The following is a 24,718-nucleotide window of genomic DNA, read 5'->3' on the forward strand; positions in this document are numbered from 1 at the left end:
TTCCCACTCTGTTAACATCCGTCTTGATTATGGAGTCAATAAGCAAAGGTACTCTAAGATACCACTGAAATTAAATTCTCATAAACCTTGTTTCTGGGGGATTTTAACTCTTCAGGTTTCTTTTACTTTGAGGTAAGGTTGTGGGCACATTTTCTCTTTATAGCTAGATTTTGTTCTTTAAAAAAATAACTTGAATAATTTGTGGCAACTTTTATATGTACACGAATATTCTAACAAGAAATTGGAGTGCCTAATATTATTTTAATGCCAAACCCGAATCTAAAAATTGGATGAAGTGAAATGTTGCAGTCAGACAGAGCTGAATGTGAATGGCTACCTAGGTATTAAACAGATGAAAGTTTTAACCTTGAAAGGCAGCTAGTGTGCCCAGACTACTCTCTTTAGCACAATTAACTAAAATACTTAGCACACTTTTGGTACTACCACATATTAACAATAAATAATAATTTCATTGTGAACATTATCATTAATCCATCATCTTAAAAGCATAATACCCATGTACCTAGGATGGCATCAATGGAAGAACTGTAAGAAGCTCGACCAGATAATAGGAGTAGAAATGTCTCAAGCAGTATGTGAATCACAATAGTTCCATGACACAGTATCACAGCCTCAGGTGCAACCTATCTGTTACGCTGACAATAGAGGCCTTAGAGTGAATGGGAGCTGTGGCTGCACCACATCTCCAGTAATCAGCATCCAAATTTGAAACCACTGGTCAATACACAGATATGTGTACACAGGTTAACAGGTTAGACCCTTCAACCTAATCACAGAGAGAAACAGATGTAAAGCTGACCCCCCAACACTTAAAAAGGGTGAAAACATAATATCGTCTGATATGTTGGTGGCGCATGCTAATTAATTTAGATTCTGATCCTGTATCAGAATTGTCTGGTGCAGACTGCTGGGCTCATGCAGAATCCCACAGACAACGCATTATTTCTTTAATATAAAAATGATTGCATATATGATGTTATTCAAAATGTACACATTCTTACAGATTGCACAGCATATTAGATATATATATTCCCTCCTTTGTATCTTAGAATTTCAATGACTGATTTTTTTCAAAGTCAAACAACTATCATGAGCAATTTTACTGTTAAAAACCAAAAACATTTCGGGAACTGTCTTTGACCCTGTAGTTCATCTCAACAAATCAAACGGTTTACAATGCTCCACTAACAACATTTTTTCATCTTCAGTGAATATTTGAACATCCCCTGTTCTATTATACAGCTATTACAATTAATATATAAACAGGAATGATAAAACTCAGAATTTAATGGATTGAAAAAACAGTAAGGCTTTGGAATTAAATTAATATAATGGAAAGGGGAAATTAGAGTGATGTGAAAAAAACCATAATACATCAATATACAAGTACGTATTCCCTTAACTTTACTAGGCAAGTATGAAAATTCAAGGTCTTTGCATTTGACCAACTGCAAAGATCAGATGCATATGATTCCAGCCTTGCTTTCATAAAAAACATGTTGGCCTTCTGGAAAACATTAAAAGAAAACCAAGAAAGCTCTATTACAGAGACAAAAACAATAGTTATGTTTGTAACCAATATTACTAAACCATCATACTGTATACTTAATGTCAAAGGAGTATTTTTTTAAAGACTCATGGAATGGTTTGTATTAAATGTGGACACTTACAAAGAACATGAATTCTAAAAAAATAAATGCAGGAAATGAGGGCTTTATCCAGTTTCCCTTAAAGTTCACATTAGGTTAGACCCTCAAACTGAATAGAAGACACTTATTTTCTTTAACACCATGTTACCAAACTGGATACTTTGTATCCACATCCACAGATTCCCACTGGCTTTTCACAAGGGACTCCAAGGACTTATAAACACTGTAAATATACCAGCTGTTTCAGGAGTTAACAGTGCACACACAAAGCTCTATCATTTAATTGGATTTAGCTCTCTGGGCAGCCAAAGGTAAGGCTGAAATTTAAGAAATTCTGGCTCATTTCAGAGCAGAAGGCCTATTAAGGTATTGATTCAGAAAAGCATCTGTATTTAGGAAAATACTTAAGCACATGTTTAACTCTAAACGTAAGTCCCTAAGCACATGCTTAACGTTAAGTGTGTGTTTAAGTGCTTTTATGACTTAGTGCACATACCTCAAGATGATTTGATGTCAAAGACATTAATTCTTCATTGGAGGGATGAAGCCTCTCAAATAAAATAGTATCTGCTCCCTTGCAATATAGTTTTATCTGCCCATCTGGGCTTTGAACTGAAAAAGAAAAGAGAAGTAGAAATTAAGACTGAAATCATTACTTTTCTTCCATTTTCTTCAAATGTCTATTTGACCTATCAGGTCTAGTTAGATGTTTTCTATACATATCAATAATAGTACAGCAGTCAGCACACAGAAAACAATCCCATCACCTGGGTAGGAGTTAGGTACAGTTCACGTATACTTTAAAAATGAACAGAACACATACTGATCAATTTTTCAACTAGCGATTAGGCAAAAACTGGAACCTCTCAAATCTGAACTCCTTTGAATTTCAGAGGGATGGGACAGGTACAAGTCCCTGGATCTGAAACCTCTCCATCAGTGTTGCTTGTGAATCAGATTTTTCTGTTTCTGCATCAGCTGTGCCTCAAAGTCTCACAGCAGCTGGGCTCACAAAATTCCACCATTTGGGGCTGGTATATCATAAAAGAAGTTTGCAAGATTTTGCTACCATCAAATCTGACTCTGAACCTTACCACTAATTAAATCTCAAATCCAAACCTTGAACTTTAGTCTAACTAATCTACATCTAAACCCAAATTCTGACATTCTCAGCCCATCTGTAGTTATTATACAACATTCTCCCCAAAAGTCTTCACAGAATCTTAGAGAGGAAGGACTGGAAGGGACTTCGATAGGACATCTAGTCCAGTCCCCTGCACTGAGGCAAGACTAAATATTATGTAGACCATTCCTGTCAGGGTGTTTGTCTAACCTCTTCTTAAAAACTTCCCATTACAGAGATTCCACAACCTTCCTAGGCAATTTGTTCCAGTGCTTAATTACCCTTACAGTTAGGAAGTTTTTCCTAATGTCTAACCTCAATCTCCCTTGCTGCAATTTAAGCCCATTGCTTCTTGTCCTATCCTCGGTGGTTAAGGAGAACAATTTATCACTCTCTTCTTTATAACAACCTTTTACATACTTAGAAATCGTAGAAGCTCAGGGTTGGAAGGAAACTCAGGAGGTCATCTAGTCCAACCCCCTGCTCAAAGCAGGATCAATCCCCAATTTTTGCCCCAGATCCTTAAATGGCCCCCTCAAGGATTGAACTCACAACCCTGGGTTTAGCAGGCCAATGCTCAAACCTCTGAGCTATCCCTCCCCCTTAAAAGCTGTTATCACATCTTCCCTGAGTTGTCTCTTCTCCAGACTAAACAAACCCAGTTTTTTCAATCTTTCCTCCTATGTCATGTTTTCTAGACCTGGAAACATTTTTTTTCTCTCCTCTGGATTTTCTCCAATTTGGCCACATCTTTCCCAAAGCATGGTGTGCAGAACAGGACACAATACTCCTTATCAGCCTTATCATTGTTGAGTACAGAAGAATTACTTCTCATGTCTTGCTTACAACACTCTTGCTAGTACATCCCAGAATGATGTTAGCTTTTTTCCTCCAATAGTATTATATTGTTGACTCATATTTCGTTTGTGATCCACTATAACCTCCAGATTCTTTTCTGCAGTACTCCTTCCTTGGCTGTCGTTTCCCATTTTGTACTTTTGTAATTGATTAATCCTTACTAAGTGTAGTACTTTGCATTTGTCCTTATTGAATTTCACCCTATTTATATGAGACCATCTCTCCAGTTGGTCAAGATCATTTTGAATTCGAACCCTGTCCTCCAAACAATTTGCAACCTCTCCCAGCTTGGTATTGTCCGCAAACTTTATAAGTGTACTGTCAATGCCGTTATCCAAATCATTTATGAAGATTCCCTTAATTTCTTTCACAAGTACAGCTATTTGACTTTCTCTTTTTTAATGACACAGGTGAGATAATTCCTTCTGCATCATCTCAGTTTGTTTCTACTGGAATGAAGTACCATAACATGAACATCACTTTACAGCACAGAACCCTTGAGGAAAAAGCAAGATAGCAAATAGTATTATGAAGGGTACTCAGGAAGAGAATACCGTTTAATCTCAGGGCAATAGCTTCTGAGAGCATGTGCAGCTGTATTAATGAGAGCTAGCAGGGCTCCGGAGGGGGACTGATTAATTGTTGCTGATGGTTTTCTGCCTCAGAAAAGAAGCAGATTTATGCCAGTACGTACTTGTGAACACCTTGAGCCATTAAATACCAGGCTTTTTATAAATATATTATGGTTGACACAGCATCAGCTTGACATTTACACATTTTAAAATTATGTGCAACACCTATTTACTGTTGTCATTTGCACCACATAAAATAACTAACCAGTAAAAAATGCTTAGCTCCACTAGAGAGGAGTAAGTCTTGAGCGAGTTCAAGGTGGAGAAACTTCCTCACTGGACCATATATCAGGAGTGATTTGTATGAATTAACAGTTGCAATATGATCCATACAAATAGTTTAAATATTTCCACTTTATGCCTAATATTTACATTGCCGTCCACAAATACATTGAACTATCATTTTGAAAGAAGTTTTTTCTGCATAATGTATCTTTTGTGTTGTCTCTGCCCAGAGAACGTATTTTTGAAAATAGTTTAAGGTTAATCAGACAAACTGTTTTTGATTTACAAGGTGTCAAGGTCCCAGTTTCCCTCCACTCCAAGGGTATCTGGGAGGTATCTGGGCCTGCGGACCTCTGGTGTGATTCCGGTGCAATGAACTGTAATCTGTTGGGGTTCTTGGGGCAGTTGGCCTTTACATGCCCCAGCTCGTTACATTTAAAACATCGTCCAGCTGACGGGTCACTGGGGCGAGGTGGGTTGCTGGAGAACGGGGTGGTGGGACGATAAGGGGTCTGGAGGGTTCTTTGGGCAGCCCTCGGTAATAGGGTGTGGTCTGGGGTTGTCCCTTCTGGTGTCCACTCCAACTGCGACCAGTTTTCTTCTTCTCTGCCACCTCCACCCATCTGGCTCCAATCTCTCCTGCCTCGATTACAGTTTTGGGCTTCCCATCTAGGATGTATCTTTCTATTTCCTCAGAAACACCCTCTAAGAATTGTTCCATTTGCATTAGGAAGGGCAAATTTACTGGAGACTCACCACTTGCTCCTGATATCCAGGCATCCCAAAGTTTCACAACGTGGTAGGCATGTCGGGTAAATGACACGTCTGATTTCCACCTTAGGGCTCTGAACCTCCGACGAGAATGCTCGGGTGTTATCCCCATTCTGACTCTTGCCTTGGATTTAAACAGTTCATACTTGTTCATGTGTTCTTTAGGCATTTCAGCTGCCACCTCAGCTAAGGGTCCACTGAGCTGTGGCCTCAGCTCTACCATGTATTGGTCAGTAGAAATGCTGTACCCAAGGCAGGCCCTTTCGAAGTTTTCTAAGAAGGCCTCAGTATCATCACCTGCCTTGTAGGTGGGGAACTTTCTGGGATGGGAAGTGGTACTTGGAGAAGGATTGCTAGGGTTTGTTGGGATATTCCGCTGAGCCTTTATCTTCTCCACCTCCTCCACATGCTTCCTCTCTTTTTCCTTCTCCTCCAGTTCTTTGGCCCTTGCTTCCATTTCTTTGTCCCTTGCTTCCATTTTCAGCCGCATGAGTTCTATCTGTCTTTCATGTTCCCTTTGTTTTTCCGCAGCCTGAAAACTGGCTAATTCCAGCTTTTGTCGAGCCGTGGATTTTGTCATTCTAACCTCTCTGTTTTTAACTAACTTTACACCCCAAGGTTTAGAAATAAACAAACAAAACTTGGCTGTAAAATTTTGCTGTGCTGGAATAGAATACCTATTCTCTGATAGTGATTGTCAGCCTACAGAAAAAGACAATTCCCTTGTCTCTGCTCTGGGCCCAAATCAAAGCAAAAAACCTCCAACTACTTGGAAACCTGCTTACCAGCAGCCCAAAGGAAAAAAAATTCCTTTTCAAACCTGTGCTCCTTGTAAAACAAAAAAATTAAAATCCTAAAAAAAAAAAACCCTGCCACTTTTGTCTCCAGGCAAATGGGTAGAACACCCCCCCCCCTCCGTTTACTTTTAGAAGAAAAAAAAACTTCTGGTTTACCAAGACTGTGAATTTCCCCGCAGGAGGCTAAGTACCCTGCCTCCAGGCAAAGAAAACCTGCAATTCACAAAGATAATCCCCTTTTGTCTCAGCTCTGGCTCCAAAGCAGAGAGAAAACAAGCTGCTTTCAGTTTCAGCTGCTTTCTGGACTTCCTTTCCAAAGGAAAAAAAAATTTCCTCTTTAAAATCTGTATTTCTAGTTCAAAAAATCTCAACTGGATCTCAAAATGATTTCAGGTTAATCCCACCACTCTGCCACCATGTCAAGGTTCCTTCCCCACTCTGAACGCTAGGGTACAGATGTGGGGACCTGCATGAAAAACCTCCTAAGCTTCTCTTTACCAGCTTAGGTCAAAATTTCCCCAAGGTACAATATATTCCACCCTTTGTCCTTGGATTGGCCGCTACCACCACCAAACAAATACTGGTTACTGGGGAAGAGCTGTTTGGAAACGTCTTTCCCCCCAAAATACTTCCCAAAACCTTGCATCCCCCTTCCTAGACAAGGTTTGGTAAAAAGACTCACCAATTTGCCTAGGTGACTACAGACCCAGACCCTTGGATCTTAAGAACAAGGAACAATCCTCCCAACACTTGCACCCCCCGTTTCCTGGGGAATGTTGGATAAAAAGCCTCACCAATTTGCATAGGTGACCACAAACCCAAACCCTTGGATCTGAGAACAATGAAAAGCATTCAGTTTTCTTACAAGAAGACTTTTAATAGAGATAGAAGTAAGTAGAAGTAAAGAAATCCCCCCTGTAACATCAGGATGGTAGATACCTTACAGGGTAATTAGATTCAAAACATAGAAAACCCCTCTAGGCAAAACCTTAAGTTATAAAAAGATACACAGACAGAAATAGTTATTCTATTCAGCACAATTCTTTTCTCAGCCATTTAAATAAATCATAATCTAACGCATACCTAGCTAGATTACTTACTAAAAGTTCTAAGACTCCATTCCTGGTCTATCCCCGGCAAAGCAGCATATAGACAGACAGACCAGACCCTTTGTTTCTCTCCCTCCTCCCAGCTTTTGAAAGTATCTTGTCTCCTCATTGGTCATTTTGGTCAGGTGCCAGTGAGGTTACCTTTAGCTTCTTCACCCTTTACAGGTGAGAGGATTTTTTTCTCTGGCCAGGAGGGATTTTAAAGGGGTTTACCCTTCCCTTTATATTTATGACACAAGGCTTTTAAAAAGAGGTAGTTTTCATTTTTAAAATTCTGTTCTATAGAAACATTTTGGGGCACTCATAACTCAGACATCTTGCAGTAAAAACTTCAAACTTGCTTTATCCTCTAATCCTCAATGAGAATTAGTGTATAATCATATGTTTACCAAGTTGAAATGCAAGACACTTTAGTTATTACTTTTGGTCTCCATATGTGTTTTAATTTCCATGAGAGAACAGGGAAATTTCACAAGCTCCACTTAATTTAAGCAAACGCTCTCTTGCTCGCTCTCATATTAAAAAAATTTCCAGCCTTTTTCATGTGAAAACCCAATTAATAGATTTGCAAGTTTCTCTCAGTGATTTTTCTGTAAAAAATAGATGAGTTTCTTAATTGTATTTTATTTAAGATCCCTGGCTAATAAGTGGAAGGCTAGCAGAGATGTAAGGTACTGTTGGTGTTGGAACGAGAGTAGATTGGAAAAAATTCAATGAAACTTTTTTTGTGCATATTTGAAGATTCATCAAAATTGAAACATTCTACAGAGTTGTGTCAATTTTGGTGAAACTATGATGGCAACCAGGCAGGGCTCCAATGCAGCCTGGTGGGATACTGAGAACCCTGCCTCTCAGGCTTACATCTCCTTGGCTCCCAGGGTCCACCAGCTCCAAAGCAGCCCACCAGACAAAGTGCCCCACAGCCCATTCCAGAAGAATTTCAAAATGTTTGGATTTTGTTCCAAATTGGAACCAAATCAAATGCTGAAATGTCAAAATCCTCCACAAAATGGAATTACTGTTCTCCACCCAGCTCTAGTTGGAACCTCAGTTGTGCGGAAGCAACTGCTTCTTGTTATTTTGCAGGCTCCTGTTTGTGCAGCTCCTTTCTAAGTTAAGGGGGTTCAACATGGGAAGTAGCTTTCAAAAGAGATTAAACCAAACCAGAGCCTATTTTTCATCATGTCTTCTATTACCCTCATTTTTGCTTTTCTTCCATTCTCTATCCCTATTCTTCTCTCCTTTCATTTGCCTTCATCATTTTTTTCATCTGTCACCTGGATATCCTCCCATATTTGTCTCCTTCACCTTTTTCTCTCCATCATAAGTGAAGAAATTATTAAGTGATTTACATTTAGTCTTTGTTATATTGAAATTTTTTCCTAGTCTTAATTAGACGTACTTCCCTTGTCCCTTCTACTTACATTTTCTAATTTCAGCTGAAACCATAAAAAGTCAGCATTTAACAGATACTCTATGGTTATAACAAATATTTTCTATTCTAAGCACAGGGGAAAACTGTGGTAAATGTTTTTAAATGCTTACTTTTTAAAGGCAACAACTTGATCATTTCTTTGCAAACTTAGCCTGCTTAGTAAACTTTTTTTAGTATATGCAGTCCTCGACTTTATGATGTTCGAGTTATGATGAACGGCACTTACGATGCTTCTACACTGACACCCTGATTCAACTTATGACTATTGGTTTCAAGTTTATGATGTTCAGTCCCACAATGGAGTAGACTGTGGTTCCGAGTTCCAACTTACGACGCAATTGTAAGGAACCAATTGTGTCGTAAGTCCAAGGACTGCCTGTATTATTCTGAAAGCAGATTTTTGGTGTGGTTTTACACACTCTAAAGTTTTTTTCTAGATATACTTAAGATTTCTATTATTTAGTTGTTGATATTATTGATCATTTACACTTGCTTGATTATTGTAAAGCACTTTGATAAATGTTAATAGAGCAATGTAAAACCAATAAATCAATCCTAATTGTAAATCCTTATAGTTGCCAGTCACATGCTCTACAGAAACAGAGTGAGAAAAAGAGCAAAATGTATGGATTTGAAAAACTGTTTCATTATCAAATTTTCAGAAAACAAAATTCAATGCAATTAATAACCTACTGCTACTATACTTTGCATCCTTCCATCCAAGAATCTCAGAGTGTTCTACTAAACTGAAAAGTATCATAGTCCCCATATTATAGATGGAGAAAGGCACAGTCTAAATGACTCCAAGGTACCGAGAGTCTGTGGCAGAGGAGGAAGTGACATCTAGATATCCTGAGACTTCCACTTCCTTCCTTTTTCTAACCGTGAGACTAAACTGCCTCCTTTGGCAGTTGGCAGGTTAGAGCTCTCACTGGTAGCTACAAGCTGGCTCTAGGCTTGTGTGTCTTGCAAACAACAGGCATGAAAGAAACAAAGAGAAAGCTACATGCTGTACCTATTACAGACATCCTTTTCCTGATATTGTTAAAATCCAGAATTGCTAAGAGCTGGTATGTAACAAGTTTGCCCATTTCTTCCACAGTGATGGTCTCTGGGGTCCGGGACTTAAAGATGAAACCGAAGTTTCTGGCAGCGGTTACTAGAGCACCTTCATCTGGCGACTGCACCTGGTAAACCAATTCACCTACAAGAAAAAAAACCCAAACACTGTACGTAACCGAGTTTTGAGCCCTGCATTAATAGCTTCACTTTTAGTCCATTAAAGAACAGCAGAACTGAACAGTACTTCATGGCTGATAACCTCTGCTGAAGGCAGAGCTGCACTGTCTGACTGCAGTGATCAGTAGGCAGGGGGAGAAGGAAAAAAGGCGGGAAAATGATCTGTCATAAAACTTAGTAAAAGTCTTTTCTCTGGGACCAACTCATCACATTGCGAAAGGGAATGAGGTGTGCATTGCGGTGTCTTTTATGCTTCATCAGTGCAACATAATGATGTGGTGTCAGCCATGAAAATATTTTGGGATGTTTAATGTCAAAACCTGCCTAGATGGCAAGAAAACCAAAATTTTGCCTCCTCTATTGTCCAGGCCCCAGCTGCTACTGCCAGGAGGGCTCTGCTGTGGGTGGCAAGCCAGAAAAGGAAGTAGGACAACCGTGTGGGTTTGGAGGACATTTGTAATAGATAAGGGTTCAATTTCTGTGCACTGAATGCCTGGGACAAAGATACCATGGAAAGGGACTTCACATTCAGGGTGTGATTTCAGAGTCATATTCTCAGAGAAAGTCTGTTCGCTCCCTCAGCCTCGGAAGTGTTGTACAGTAATTCCCATTAAGAACTTGATATTACCATTGGAAGGTAAAAATAACTTTACCCCAAACAATTTGAAAATTCTCTTCTTTTGAGGTAAAATGTTGAAGAACATACCCAGCATATCTAAGCATGCTGCATCGCATGCATCAGCTGGCCTTACATGGCACAGAACCTTATGGGAATTTAGGGCTGGATAAAGCCCTAACTGTATAAACCTATAAGATATTGCACATGTAGATAAGGACACTGGACTCATTTTTCAGATATTGTTACTTTAATATATCAAATTTCTGTATCTGGATACTCCACACTGAAGTTAAAGGGGCATGTGTACTAAGATACACAGAAGGATACTCAAAGACCAGTATTCACATTCTGCCCAAGTCATACTGTAAATAAGCATGAAAGATATCCTTTTATGGTTAAAAAGGGCCTCTGTGAAAAGGTCAAGAGATCCGTATGATATCTAGCCAATAAACAGATGCAAATGAGTAATTTCCTCAGAATCAAAGTTTAGTCATAGCTACAAAACCCATCAGAAGCCCAACTACATGGCAGAGACAGAAGCAGTCAGGTAGCACAAAAATAGGAACTAAATTATTAACACACAAGTGACCAAAATAACCCCAGAAGAATCTTAAAACTAGGGCAGATGTCAGAATTTTTTCATTCTGTTTCTCACTCCTGCAGTCCTGAGATTGCTATAGAAAAGTAGAGAAAATTATAGTTAAAAACTATAAACTATATAAAACTAACTTTAATGAAATGGTAAAAGGTGGAATAATCAACTCCATGAAGTCAAAAAATTCAATAAACGAATGAGTCTAAATTATTTTCCCCATTACACTAGCATCAAAGTCTCCATGGACTTTGATGGAGTTACTCCAGATTTACAGAGAGCAAAATTTAGCCCAGAGTTTCTAAAAGAGTCTTAACTCAGCTTCAGTGCACATTCTATATATTTCATGCTGAACTGAACATAAAACAGTAATTACTATTAAGATGTAAATTTAAAGACAAACATCTATAGGAAATATTTATTTGCATGCCCAATTTTTTCATCCAGTACAAAGTAGCTGAACGAATTTGGCTGAGACTCAAAAAAAAAAATCTTTTGACTGAGACAATGCAGGAATAAATTCAGCCTAAAGAGATTTTTTTTGAGAAAGTTATGAATACATGAAAAAGGAGAAAGTGGAATGGCTACAGCAGAAACAAGAGCTCAACCTTATTTCATTTGCTTCTCAAAAACAAAATATATAAAAGTACTGCTAAGCCTTAATAATAATAATACTTAGCACTTCTGCTGTGCCTGATTTACATCTTTAGAGAGGGTCTTACAAACACTAATTATTCTTGCACAATCAAAAAACAAAGCATTAAAAAAGGAAATTGTGTCATGCTAGTAAAATGAAAAACTGTGGCATGGAAACTAGAACATATTGTACTAGCTCTCTTATTAATTAAAAAAATCCAGTAGATATAAATTTAAATACAATCCACCTTTTGTCACCATTATAAAACTCTGTCACCTGCCAGGCAAATCTTAGACCACAGTGCACTTCAAACTGTTCCACAATGAATATAGCCTGTGGAAATCATAAGCTTCTTTCTGTGGCTAAACTTGCTCAGTGCAGTGCAGAACTTCATCCACAAATGCTCAAAAGTGCTTCATATTCTGGATATTAAAAATAAAATTTTCTATGGCACTATCCTAGGAAAACAATCATTAATAACTTTGCTTAACAACAAATTAATTTCTTCCAATTTACATACAAAGCTAGCTGGCAATGAAGTTTAACTATGTGGAAAGTATGAATGATAACAAGCCAGCCATTTATAATTTTTTATTAATTTTTCCAAGTGCAATATATATACCAAAATACCAGATTCATCACAAGCCAGCCATTTGTTGGCAAAAGGGTTATGAAAAAAGGTCAGATAATGTAGAAAATTTTCGTAAAGGTCTCATTTTTAAAATTAATTTTAATTCAGATAGAGATTTGGTTGAAAATCCCCAGAAAAGAGAATTTTTACACATGGAATAAATTTTGGGAAGACACACTATATCTACATACAAAACAAACAGATTGAAACCTTGTTTAAGTGAAAAACTGAATCCAATAATAACTGATAGAAGAGATAGGTTGTGGATTCTCCTTTTTTGCATTTATGAAATTCTCATGGAACTTATCCATTAAATTTTTGGGATTTAGCTATCATCTCTCCCGCTAGAAGAAATGAAAAAGGCTCCATGAACAATAATATGAGCAATGAAATAGACTGACTGATCCTACACCAGATGAAGGAAGAGGACTGAAAAGAAATCAAACTTTCCACCTCCAAGTCACTGCTTTAATTCAACTTTAGTCTATAGTGGCAAAGTCATTAGCAATTGCCACATGTTTATGAGGCCTAAATGTAGTAAGCTGGTCTCAGTCCGGTTCCTAATCATAATTGGCACCATGTTGGCAGTCTGAAAGAAGCCAAGAATTAAATGGGCATCAAGATTAAAATGCCCTCTGAGCCCTAAAGAAAGACTCTCTAGTTCAAATCACATTGCCAGTGCAAACATTCCCATAATGATCCACCATTCTCTGAGCTGAACTTGTGAATGGATAGAAACTGTGAGTGAAAAGAGGACTTCTGTAAAACAGAGACCTCCTGACCCACCTCTTCAACTTAAAAAAAAAAAATTAAAGGTAGCTTGCAGTGCCCAAATGAGTTAGCATTAACTGGATACTTACTTCCTAATGAACTGGAAGAGTTTAGAGTTACTCAATACTTTTTGACACAAAATCCCTGACTTTTTTGTAGCCAAGTACTCCCATCAGTTTCAATCAACTTCAAAATCAACACAAAGTTTTTTACTATGAATTAAAGATTTTTGTACTGTTTGAAGTTGAAAAAAACATGCATCAGAACAAAACATAGCAAGACAATTACAGGTTATGAGATCATGTCTCAAAACAGTTATGCATAAGTACTAGCCAAAATGTGTTACATCTCAGTTAATCGTTACGATATGGTCCATTTCCTTTTGAATATGCCACAGCAGCAACATAAACCAATACAATTTGATTAGATAAAAATAAGAAATTCTCCTTAACAGATCTACCTTCTTGGGAGGCAGATAGAATCGTTGTCTCACAGCTTAGAAACAGAGGGTATGTCTACACTGCGGAATAAGGTCGAATTTATAGAAGTCGTTTTATTAGAAATCGGTTTTATATATTCGAGTGTGTGTGTCCTCACAGAAAATGCTCTAAGTGCATTAACTCAGCGGAGCGCTTCCACAGTACCGAGGCTAGAGTCGACTTCCGGAGCGTTGCACTGTGGGTAACTATCCCACAGTTCCCGCAGTCTCCGCTGCCCATTGGAATTCTGGGTTGAGATCCCAATGCCTGATGGGGCTAAAACATTGTCGTGGGTGGTTCTGGGTACATATCGTCAGGCCCCCGTTCCCTCCCTCCCTCCATGAAAGCAAGGGCAGACAATCGTTTCGCGCCTTTTTTCCTGAGTTACCTGTGCAGACGCCATACCATGGCAAGCATGGAGCCCGCTCAGGTAACCGTCACCTTATGACTCCTGGGTGCTGGCAGACGCGGTACGGCATTGCTACACAGTAGCAGCAACCCCTTGCCTTGTGGCAGCAGACGGTACAGTACGACTGGTAGCCGTCATCGTCATGTCCGAGGTGCTCCTGGCCACGTCGGCTGGGAGCGCCTGGGCAGACATGGGCGCAGGGACTAAATTTGGAGTGACTTGACCAGGTCATTCTCTTTAGTCCTGCAGTCAGTCCTATTGAACCGTCTTATGGTGAGCAGGCAGGTGATACAGATTGCTAGCAGTCCTACTGTACCATCTTCTGCCAGGCAGGCAAGAGATGAGGATGGCTAGCAGTCGTACTGTACCATCTTCTGCCGAGCAGCCATGAGATGTGGATGGCATGCAGTCCTTCTGCACCCTCTGCTGCCAGCCAAAGATGTAAAAGATAGATGGAGTGGATCTAAACAAGAAATAGACCAGATTTGTTTTGTACTCATTTGCTTCCCCCCCTCCCCCGTCTAGGGGACTCATTCCTCTAGGTCACACTGCAGTCACTCACAGAGAAGGTGCAGTGAGGTAAATCTAGCCATGTATCAATCAGAGGCCAGGCTAACCTCCTTGTTCCAATAAGAACAATAACTTAAGTGCACCATTTCCTATTGGAACCCTCCGTGAAGTCCTGCCTGAAATACTCCTTGATGTAAAGACACCCCCTTTGTTGATTTAGCTCCCTGAAGCCAACCCTGTAAGCCGTGTCGTCAGTCGCCCCTCCCTCTGTCAGAGCAACGGCAGACAATTGTTCCGCGCCTTTTTTCTGTGCGGACGCCATACCAAGGCAAGCATGGAGGCCGCTCAGCTCACTTTGGAAATTAGGAGCACATTAAACACCACACGCATTATCCAGCAGTATATGCAGCACCAGAACTTGGCAAAGCGATACCGGGCGAGGAGGCGACGTCAGCGCAGTCACGTGAGTGATCAGGACATGGACACAGATTTCTCTGAAAGCATGGGCCCTGCCAATGCATGCATCATGGTGCTAATGGGGCAGGTTCATGCTGTGGAACGCCGATTCTGGGCTCGGGAAACAAGCACAGACTGGTGGGACCGCATAGTGTTGCAGGTCTGGGACGATTCCCAGTGGCTGCGAAACTTTCGCATGCGTAAGGGCACTTTCATGGAACTTTGTGACTTGCTTTCCCCTGCCCTGAGGCGCATGAATACCAAGATGAGAGCAGCCCTCACAGTTGAGAAGCGAGTGGCGATAGCCCTGTGGAAGCTTGCAACGCCAGACAGCTACCGGTCAGTTGGGAATCAATTTGGAGTGGGCAAATCTACTGTGGGGGCTGCTGTGATGCAAGTAGCCCACACAGTCAAAGATCTGCTGATATCAAGGGTAGTGACCCTGGGAAATGTGCAGGTCATAGTGGATGGCTTTGCTGCAATGGGATTCCCTAACTGTGGTGGGGCCATAGACGGAACCCATATCCCTATCTTGGCACCGGAGCACCAAGCCGCTGAGTACATAAACCACAAGGGGTACTTTTCGATAGTGCTGCAAACTCTGGTGGATCACAAGGGACGTTTCACCAACATCAACGTGGGATGGCCGGGAAAGGTACATGACGCTCGCATCTTCAGGAACTCTGGTCTGTTTCAAAAGCTGCAGGAAGGGACTTTATTCCCAGACCAGAAAATAACTGTTGGGGATGTTGAAATGCCAAAATGTATCCTTGGGGACCCAGCCTACCCCTTAATGCCATGGCTCATGAAGCCGTACACAGGCAGCCTGGACAGTAGTCAGGAGCTGTTCAACTACAGGTTGAGCAAGTGCAGAATGGTGGTAGAATGTGCATTTGGACCTTTAAAGGCGCGCTGGCGCAGTTTACTGACTCGCTTAGACCTCAGCAAAACCAATATTCCCACTGTTATTACTGCTTGCTGTGTGCTCCACAATATCTGTGAGAGTAAGGGGGAGACGTTTATGGCGGGGTGGGAGGTTGAGGCAAATCGCCTGGCTGCTGGTTACGCGCAGCCAGACACCAGGGCGGTTAGAAGAGCACAGGAGGGCGCGGTACACATCAGAGAAGCTTTGAAAACCAGTTTCATGACTGGCCAGGCTACGGTGTGAAAGTTCTGTTTGTTTCTCCTTGATGAAACCCCGCACCCCTTGGTTCACTCTACTTCCCTGTAAGCTAACCACCCGCCCCTCCTCCCGTCAATCACCGCTTGCAGAGGCAATAAAGTCATTGTTGCTTCACATTCATGCATTCTTTATTCATTCATCACACAAATAGGGGGATGACTACCAAGGTAGCCCAGGAGGGGTGGTGGAGGAGGGAAGGAAAATGCCACACAGCACTTTAAGCACAGCACTTTAAAAGTTTACAACTTTAAAATTTATTGAATGACAGCCTTCTTTTTTTTGGGCAATCCTCTGTGGTGGGGTGGCTGGTTGGCCGGAGGCCCCCCCACTGCATTCTTGGGCGTCTGGGTGTGGAGGCTATGGAACTTGGGGAGGAGGGCGGTTGGTTACTCAAGGGCTGCAGTGGCAGTCTGTGCTCCAGCTGCCTTTGCTGCAGCTCAACCATACACTGGAGCATACTGGTTTGGTCCGCCAGCAGCCTCAGCATTGAATCCTGCCTCCTCTCATCACGCTGCCACCACATTTGAGCTTCAGCCCTGTCTTCAGCCCGCCACTTACTCTCTTCAGCTCGCCACCTCTCCTCCCGGTCATTTTGTGCTTTCCTGCACTCTGACATTATTTGCCTCCACGCATTCGTCTGTGCTCTGTCAGTGTGGGAGGACAGCATGAGCTCGGAGAACATTTCATCCCAAGTGCGTTTTTTTTTCTTTCTAAGCTTCACTAGCCTCTGGAAAGGAGAAGATCCTGTGATCATTGAAACACATGCAGCTGGTGGAGAAAAAAAAAGGGACAGCGGTATTTAAAAAGACACATTTTATAAAACAGTGGCTACACTCTTTCAGGGTAATCCTTGCTGTTAACATTACATACATAGCACATGTGCTTTCGTTACAAGGTCGCATTTTGCCTCCCCCCACCGCGTGGCTACCTCCTCAACCCTCCCCCCTCCCTGTGGCTAACAGCGGGGAACATTTCTGTTTAGCCACAGGCAAACAGCCCAGCAGGAATGGGCTCCTCTGAGTGTCCCCTGAAGAAAAGCACTCTATTTCAACCAGGTGACCATGAATTATATCTCACTCTCCTGAGGATAACACAGAGAGATAAAGAACGGATGTTGTTTGAATGCCAGCAAACATACACTGCAATGCTTTGTTCTACAATGATTCCCGAGTACGTGTTACTGGCCTGGAGTGGTAAAGTGTCCTACCATTAAGGATACAATAAGGCTGCCCTCCCCAGAAACCTTTTGCAAAGGCTTTAGGAGTACATCTAGGAGAACCGCGAATGCCAGGGCAAAGTAATCCTTTCACATGCTTGCTTTTAAACCATGTATAGTATTTTAAAAGGTACACTCACCAGAGGTCCCTTCTCCGCCTGCTGGGTCCAGGAGGCAGCCTTGGGTGGGTTCGGGGGGTATTGGCTCCAGGTCCAGGGTGAGAAACAGTTCCTGGCTGTCAGGAAAACCGGTTTCTCCTCTTGCTTGCTGTGAGCTATCTACAACCTCATCATCATCATCATCTTCTTCGTCCCCAAAACCTGCTTCCGTATTGCCTCCATGTCCATTGAAGGAGTCAAACAACACGGCTGGGGTAGTGGTGGCTGAACCCCCTAAAATGGCATGCAGCTCATCATAAAAGCGGCATGTTTGGGGCTCTGATCCGGAGCGGCCGTTCGCCTCTCTGGTTTTCTGGTAGGCTTGCCTCAGCTCCTTCAGTTTCACACGGCACTGCTTCGGGTCCCTGTTATGGCCTCTGTCCTTCATGCCCTGGGAGATTTTGACAAAGGTTTTGGCATTTCGAAAACTGGAACGGAGTTCTAATAGCACAGATTCCTCTCCCCAAACAGCGATCAGATCCCGTACCTCCCGTTCGGTCCATGCTGGAGCTCTTTTGCGATTCTGGGACTCCATCATGGTCACCTGTGCTGATGAGCTCTGCATGGTCACCTGCAGCTTGCCACGCTGGCCAAACAGGAAATGAGATTTAAAAGTTCGCGGTTCTTTTCCTGTCTACCTGGCCAGTGCATCTGAGTTGAGAGTGCTGTCCAGAGCGGTCACAATGGAGCACTCTGGGATAGCTCCCGGAGGCCAATACCATCGAATTGTGTCCACAGTACCCCAAATTCGAGCCGGCAACGTCGATTTAAGCACTAATCCACTTGTCAGGGGTGGAGTAAGGAAATCGATTTTAAGAGCCCTTTAAGTCGAAATAAAGGGCTTCATTGTGTGGATGGGTGCAGGTTTACATCGATTTAACGCTGCTAAATTTGACCTAAAGTCCTAGTGTAGACCAGGGCACAGGTTTAAAATCAAAGGCCTGTTATTTCTGTGTTAAACAATGGACAAGATGCATTAGCTACTTGTAAATGCTGTGTTAACATATGCTCATCCATGAGACAGGTAACTGAGGTGCTGTCACACTCCATACATCTTCTCTTCCCAGAATCCTGTCCTCTGTGACTATGACTATGGTGATTTATTTCATGTTACACACAGCATGACTGGTTCTAAAGAGTCTAATACCATAGAAAAGTATCCAACTTTAATTCAGCCACCAGTATAGAATGAGCACATGACACGGCAACATAACAAAGTGAGGATAATTAGTCTGCATCTTGAAAGGTGGACTGTGATGCATAGGGCCCTACCAAATTCACTGACATGAAAAACACGTCATGGACCATGAAATATGGTCTCCCACCATGAACTCTTGTCTTTTGTGTGTTTTTACACTATTCTATACAGATTTTACAGGGGAGACCAGTATTTCTCAAACTGGGGGTCCTGACTCAAAAGGAAATTGCAGGGGTGTCACAAGATTATTTTAGGACAGTGGCGGCTATTGACTGAGGGCCCAGCTTTGCAGGCAGCAGAGCAGAAGTAAGGGTGGCAATATCATACCATGCCATACTTCCTTCTGCACTGCTGCTGGCAGCAGCTCTGCCTTCAGAGCTGGGCTTCTGGCCAGTAGCTCCTGCTCTCCAGCTGCCCAACTCTGAAGGCAGCACTGCCACCAGAAGTAGCACAGAAGTAAGGATAACAGTACTGCAATGCTGCCTACATAACCTTGTGACCCCCCACAACTCCTTTTTGGGTCAGGACCCCTACAATTATAACACCATGAAATTTCAAATTTAAATTGCTGAAATCATGAAATCAGGCATGCGTCCGATGAAGTGAGCTGTCGCTCATGAAAGCTTACGCTCAAATAAATTTGTTAGTTTCTAAGGTGCCACAAGTCCTCCTTTTCTTTTTGTGAAATCATGAAATTTACGATTTTTTTAATCCTATGACTATGAAATTGACCAAAATGGATGCTGAATTTGGTAGGGCCCTAGTGATACAGTGGAACTCCCAATTCTTGGATCATGAAGGGGATTTTTACAAAAATGAGGAATTATAGTAAGACTAGCCTCTCTTCATGAATAACACATGATATGGCTAACATTGTTTAAAGGCTTCCTAATTTTCGATTTCAGAATTGTAACAGTTTGCAAGCTGAAAATATTGTCAACACTTCCAGACCAAGATTATACACAATTTGTGCTCACACACCTGAACTATATGGCTCATCCAAGATATGTACCATATATTACACTTATAAAAATATCCAAACCAATACTAAAAGGCACAATAATCAAGTGGAAACAAAAATAATTGTATGCAATACTCTAAAGAGATGAAATAATCTTACTTCCCTCTCTTTTGTGGGAAGACTTAAAAAAGACTAACTTTTAATGAAGATCCACCTGGCCTCTAATTTTGCACATGCACCTATGTGCACTATCACTCCCCCAGGCAAAATTGCCTGAACTAAATTAGGGGCCAGCATAACAAGTAAGCCAATACAAACAGTGTATGCCAATGCTATGCTCACAGAACCCTGTGGAAATCAGACAATTTCAAGTATGAAAAGGTATTTACATGTGTCAGAGAACAGAAAAATCAGTTATTTGCTTACGCAACTAAGATTTGCATGTGCAATTACTTAATTTGTACTCAGAAACACCTGACAGTGTACCCAGAGTTTTAAGGGTGCAAGATCTGCATCCACATTTTTATGGCTCTTTCTTGACTCACTTCTTCCTTTAAAAATGTGGCTAACCTATACTTTTTAAGTTAGAAAAGTGCTATAGAAACCAAATATTTAGAATCTCTTATAACTAAGCTTTTCAGTAGTTTACCTGCATTTTTTTCTTCAGGCATGACTGTATGGCAGAGGGAAAGCAACCTAAAGAACTCATGTACCATTGCATCTCCTAGTTGAATGGATTCAATCAGGCTGTGATCATAAAATTGAAATTTTCTATCTGCTAGTGGGTTGAATGAAAAATCCACTGGCACTGTTTTCTGCAAGAGAAAAACAAACAAACACAACGTTTAAAAGAGTAAGGATTTTAAATGGTTGAGATCCTTTTATTTTGATATTTTTGTATTAAGAGACTATATTAGAAACCCACACAAAGTAAAATGGCATAATTTAATTTCATGGTACAATTACATATCTGGATTTTGCATTTGTAATTAAGACTCCTTTTTGTTCTCACTGACAGTGGTTGAAAAAGATCTAAAACAGAAAATTAATACTTGTATTTGGTCTACAGGCACAAAAGAAAGTGGTCCTTAATCTTCAGTTTTGTAATGTATCCTTTTTCATCAAAAAAGTTAAATATCAGAAAAATGACATTTGTTTTTTAACTGACAAGGCTACATTAATATTAAAAAGATAAGTTTTTAAAACAAGACTGTTGAGGGGTGGGGATATTTTCAAAGACACAGATGGCAGCTGGGCCTAAAAGCTAATCAATTTTAACAAGTCTCCAGAGTCCAGACATAAGGCTAAATGTTAAACACTCTAGCAGACATGGGCTGCGTAGTCTGAGACTGAAGTACATTGAAGTAAATACACACATTTTCAACCTATTATTTGTTTTGTATTTCAAAACCAGTTATTCCATTTAATCAGTAAGGACAGTTCTTAAGAATAAAATTGGTACATGCCTGATGTCATTTTCCAAACATTTTCAAGTTATGTTGCTTATTATGTCATAAAATCATTTCTACTGTGGCAGGCATCTCATAGAAAAAGTGTTTTTGAAGTAAATTTGGACTGGAAATATTCAGTCACTTTCATCTAGAGACAGAGGGGAGCTCGATGCAGTCTATTTTAAGACACTACAAGAGCAGGAAATTTGTCATGCAATGTGCTGGCTGCTGTGTTCCAGAATGTATGTCACTGCACTCTGCTTACTGGAGTCAAAATTGATCAAATGTTTGTTGTTTTTCCTTTTTAATGGCTAGCCTGCAAAGAAGATATAAACCCTAATACCACTGAAAGCCAATTGAACTGTTCCTTTAGCTTCAGAGGCAGGGAAACATGCTTCATTTGAGTTTTAGTTTTTGTTTACTGAAATGTAATTTTTTCTTTACAAAAACAAATGACAGAAAAGACAAAGATATCAGAAGTACAGAGCAGGAGCTTCTCAATGCAAACCAATTATAAAGAAATATACAGAAGAAAAGAAAAAGTATCAAAACAACCAGAAGCAAGGGCACATCTAGATACCTCATAGTTAACAAATAACATACACACAGGTTTAGAGTCCATCAGAATGTTAGGATAGTTTAAAATTAATAAGATAAGAAGTTGGCCATTTTTTGTTATGTTCAGATTAGGATCACTGCTGCATGTTCAATTAATGGTAGCTAAGTAACTGGCAGACTTGTTATTCTTAGGATTCCTAACTGTGTTCTAACAATGAGTTTCTAGGAATCAGGAGGTTAGCTTATGAAGTTATGGCATGGCCTTTTATAATAATAATTATACCACTGATACAGAGCTTTTCATCAATAGATTTCAAAGCACTGTCGAAAAGAGGTTAGTATCATTACAAATATATAGGTTTTTACACATTTATAGTAATTTTCTTCCATTCCTCCCCGCACCCAGCCTGGGTTTCTTGAGTTTAGCTAAGGATTATCTCCAGTACATGTTAATAGCTTCTGTGCCTTTTTGTAGGGCCTCCAAACACTAGAGGGCAAGGAATTGTAGCATGTATCTGTATTTCCAAAAAAGTTAATAAGCACAGAACTGAGGTTACACCTACTATAAACATTGTGATTATACACAATAAAACTGATCTTGAATTTGAGGGGGTAGTGCATCTTCCCCTGAACAAGCTATTCAAAGACCCAGATGAAGAACTTCTGTAGAGATAATAGGAACAAAAGAAGCTGTAACAAATGATAGCACAAACATGTTCCTGTCTAATTCTACCTTACATAATTTTCCACAGTGTCACTGATGTGGAAAAGGATGCGGAATCTAATATGAACTAGAGTTCAAGGGCAATGTACTCATATCACTGCAGATACAGCGAACAGTACTGGTCAAATGATTGACTTTCTAGCTATCCCACAACATCAGATACTTTGTTCTACCTCAGCACAAGGGCGGGGGGGGGGTGTTGCTGGACTAGATGACCTCTCAAGGTCACTTCTAGCACTACATTTCTATACTTCTATGCAACACAAACAATGCCAGGGAGTCAATACTAGTTGCATAGTGGGGGGGGCCGAAAAATCTTGTTTAGTGTAGCTAATACTAAATAATTTAGAAATGAATAAGGAAATGTGACCCTTCTAATTTTATGTAGCTCAGCAGAAGAGAGTGAATGAGATTAGAATATCACTCTGACTCTTCCCTCTCAAATCTTGCTGCTGTCTAGCTAAAAAAATCTACAACCAAGTCCTTATAAAGCCAGAGAAATAATGGAATCTAATTGGGCTATATGACTTCTATCAGTCCCTATTTCGCTATGTAAGGGTCTGTTCCCGTTCCTATTGACTTCAGTGGTACAGGCAGAACCAAATGTAGGGATGGAGGAACCTTGAGAAGTCATTGAGTCCAGCCTTCTGCGTCAAGGCAGGACCAAATAAACCTAGACCATCTCTGACAGGTTTCAGTCCAACCTTGTCTTAAAAAACTTCAATGATAGGGATTCCACAAACTCCTTTGGAAGCCTATTCTACAGCTTAACTACCCTTATTGTTAGAAAGTTTTTCCTAATATCTAATTTAAATCTCCCTTGCTGCAGATTAAGCCCACTACTTCTTGTCCTGTCGTCAGTGGACGTGGAGAACAATTGATTACAGTCCTCTTTTTAACATCCCTTGACTTATTTGAAAACTATAATTAGGTTCCCCCTCAGTCTTCTTTTCTCAAGACTAAACATGCCTGCTTTGTAACCTTTCCTCATAGGTCAAGTTTTCTAAACTTTGTATCATTTTTGTTGCTTTCCTCCAGACTTTCTCCAATTTGTCCACATCTTTCATAAGTGTGGTGCCCAGAATTAGATACAGGACTACAGCTGAGGCCTCCCCAGTGCTGAGTGGAGCAGGACAATTATCACCCGTGTCTTATATGCAACAATTCTGTTAATACACCCTAGAATGACATTAGCCTTTTTCTCAACAGCATCACATTGTTGACTCATATTTGATTCGTGTTCCACTATAATCCCAGATCCTCTTCAGCAGTACTACTGCCTAGCCAGTTATTCCCCATTTTGTAGTTGCGCATTTGGTAATAGCTGATCTTTTGGAGTGTGAAAACAAAGCAGTCTGGCTACTTACATGGCTCCCATCATCATAGTAACTCACAGTATAGTCCTGCTCCAAAATACTCATTGTTCTATTTGATTGTTACATACAAAATGTAGGTGCTTTTAATTACCTGAAACAGTACTGCTTGAAGTTACACCTGGTGCTGTGTGATTGGCATTCAGCCCTACTGCCTAGAGAAAGAAGGGCCATAAAAGGAGGATGTAAGGGCTTGTCTACACTTGGAAGTTCACCAAAACAGCTATTCTGGAATAAGAATGTTCATACAGGTGCTTATACTGAAATAACTGTTCTGGAATAATTATTTCGGAATAGCTATTTTGGTAAATTTTAAAATGTAATCAAACTCCTAGAGGGAAAAGAAATTTCATGTTTTTCTTGCCTACATCTTACTATAAGTTATTCTACAGCATGTTTCAAGTTCAGGGAAAATTAATATTTAATTGAAAATTACTGATCTATTGAAAATATTTTAATGATTAAATAAGCTATATTACAATATACTAAATATTTAGTAACTTGGTCATATTTATACCTCATTAATTTCTGTTTTCCGGCCAAAGTCATCATATACATCACCTACAAAATACAAAATTAATTAACATAAAATATGACATTTAATTCCAGTTTTAGAGTTTTATGAAATAACTTTTTCATATTTTTTTAGACTATGGAGGTAGACATCAAAGAGGAAACACTTATTGCAACAACATTCAAAAATATAAAATATTGCAGTGGATCATGGTACAGCCAACATTATCTTAAAGTAAATGCTTCCATTCTATTGTCTACAATGCCACTGAATTTTTTCCTCCAGCTATTGTATTTATTCTGATTGTTTAGGGCTTGATTTTGCTATCACTTATGCATAAGAATCTACTTTATTCACATGAGTAACCCCATAGAAGTCAAGGGTTATAAAGTATACTTGTTGCATATTTTCAGGATCTG

The 24,718-nt window shown here is 40.2% G+C and overlaps 1 protein-coding gene across 1 annotated transcript in view; it reads right to left on the reverse strand.

The window, feature by feature from the left end:
• ATP8B4 (ATPase phospholipid transporting 8B4 (putative)) overlaps window positions 1–24,718 on the reverse strand; it is a 155,913-nt gene that overhangs the window by 30,857 nt on the left and 100,338 nt on the right. Inside the window, exons 13-16 of the mRNA XM_073303976.1 lie at window positions 24,303–24,346; window positions 20,329–20,494; window positions 9,636–9,824; window positions 2,167–2,282 (exon numbers count right to left, since the gene is read on the reverse strand). Of these exons, the coding sequence (XP_073160077.1) occupies window positions 2,167–2,282; window positions 9,636–9,824; window positions 20,329–20,494; window positions 24,303–24,346 (515 nt within the window). The remainder of the gene's footprint in view (window positions 1–2,166; window positions 2,283–9,635; window positions 9,825–20,328; window positions 20,495–24,302; window positions 24,347–24,718) is intronic.

This window comes from Lepidochelys kempii, chromosome 10 (genome assembly GCF_965140265.1).
Source record: "Lepidochelys kempii isolate rLepKem1 chromosome 10, rLepKem1.hap2, whole genome shotgun sequence".
Lineage (NCBI taxonomy): Eukaryota > Metazoa > Chordata > Testudines > Cheloniidae > Lepidochelys > Lepidochelys kempii.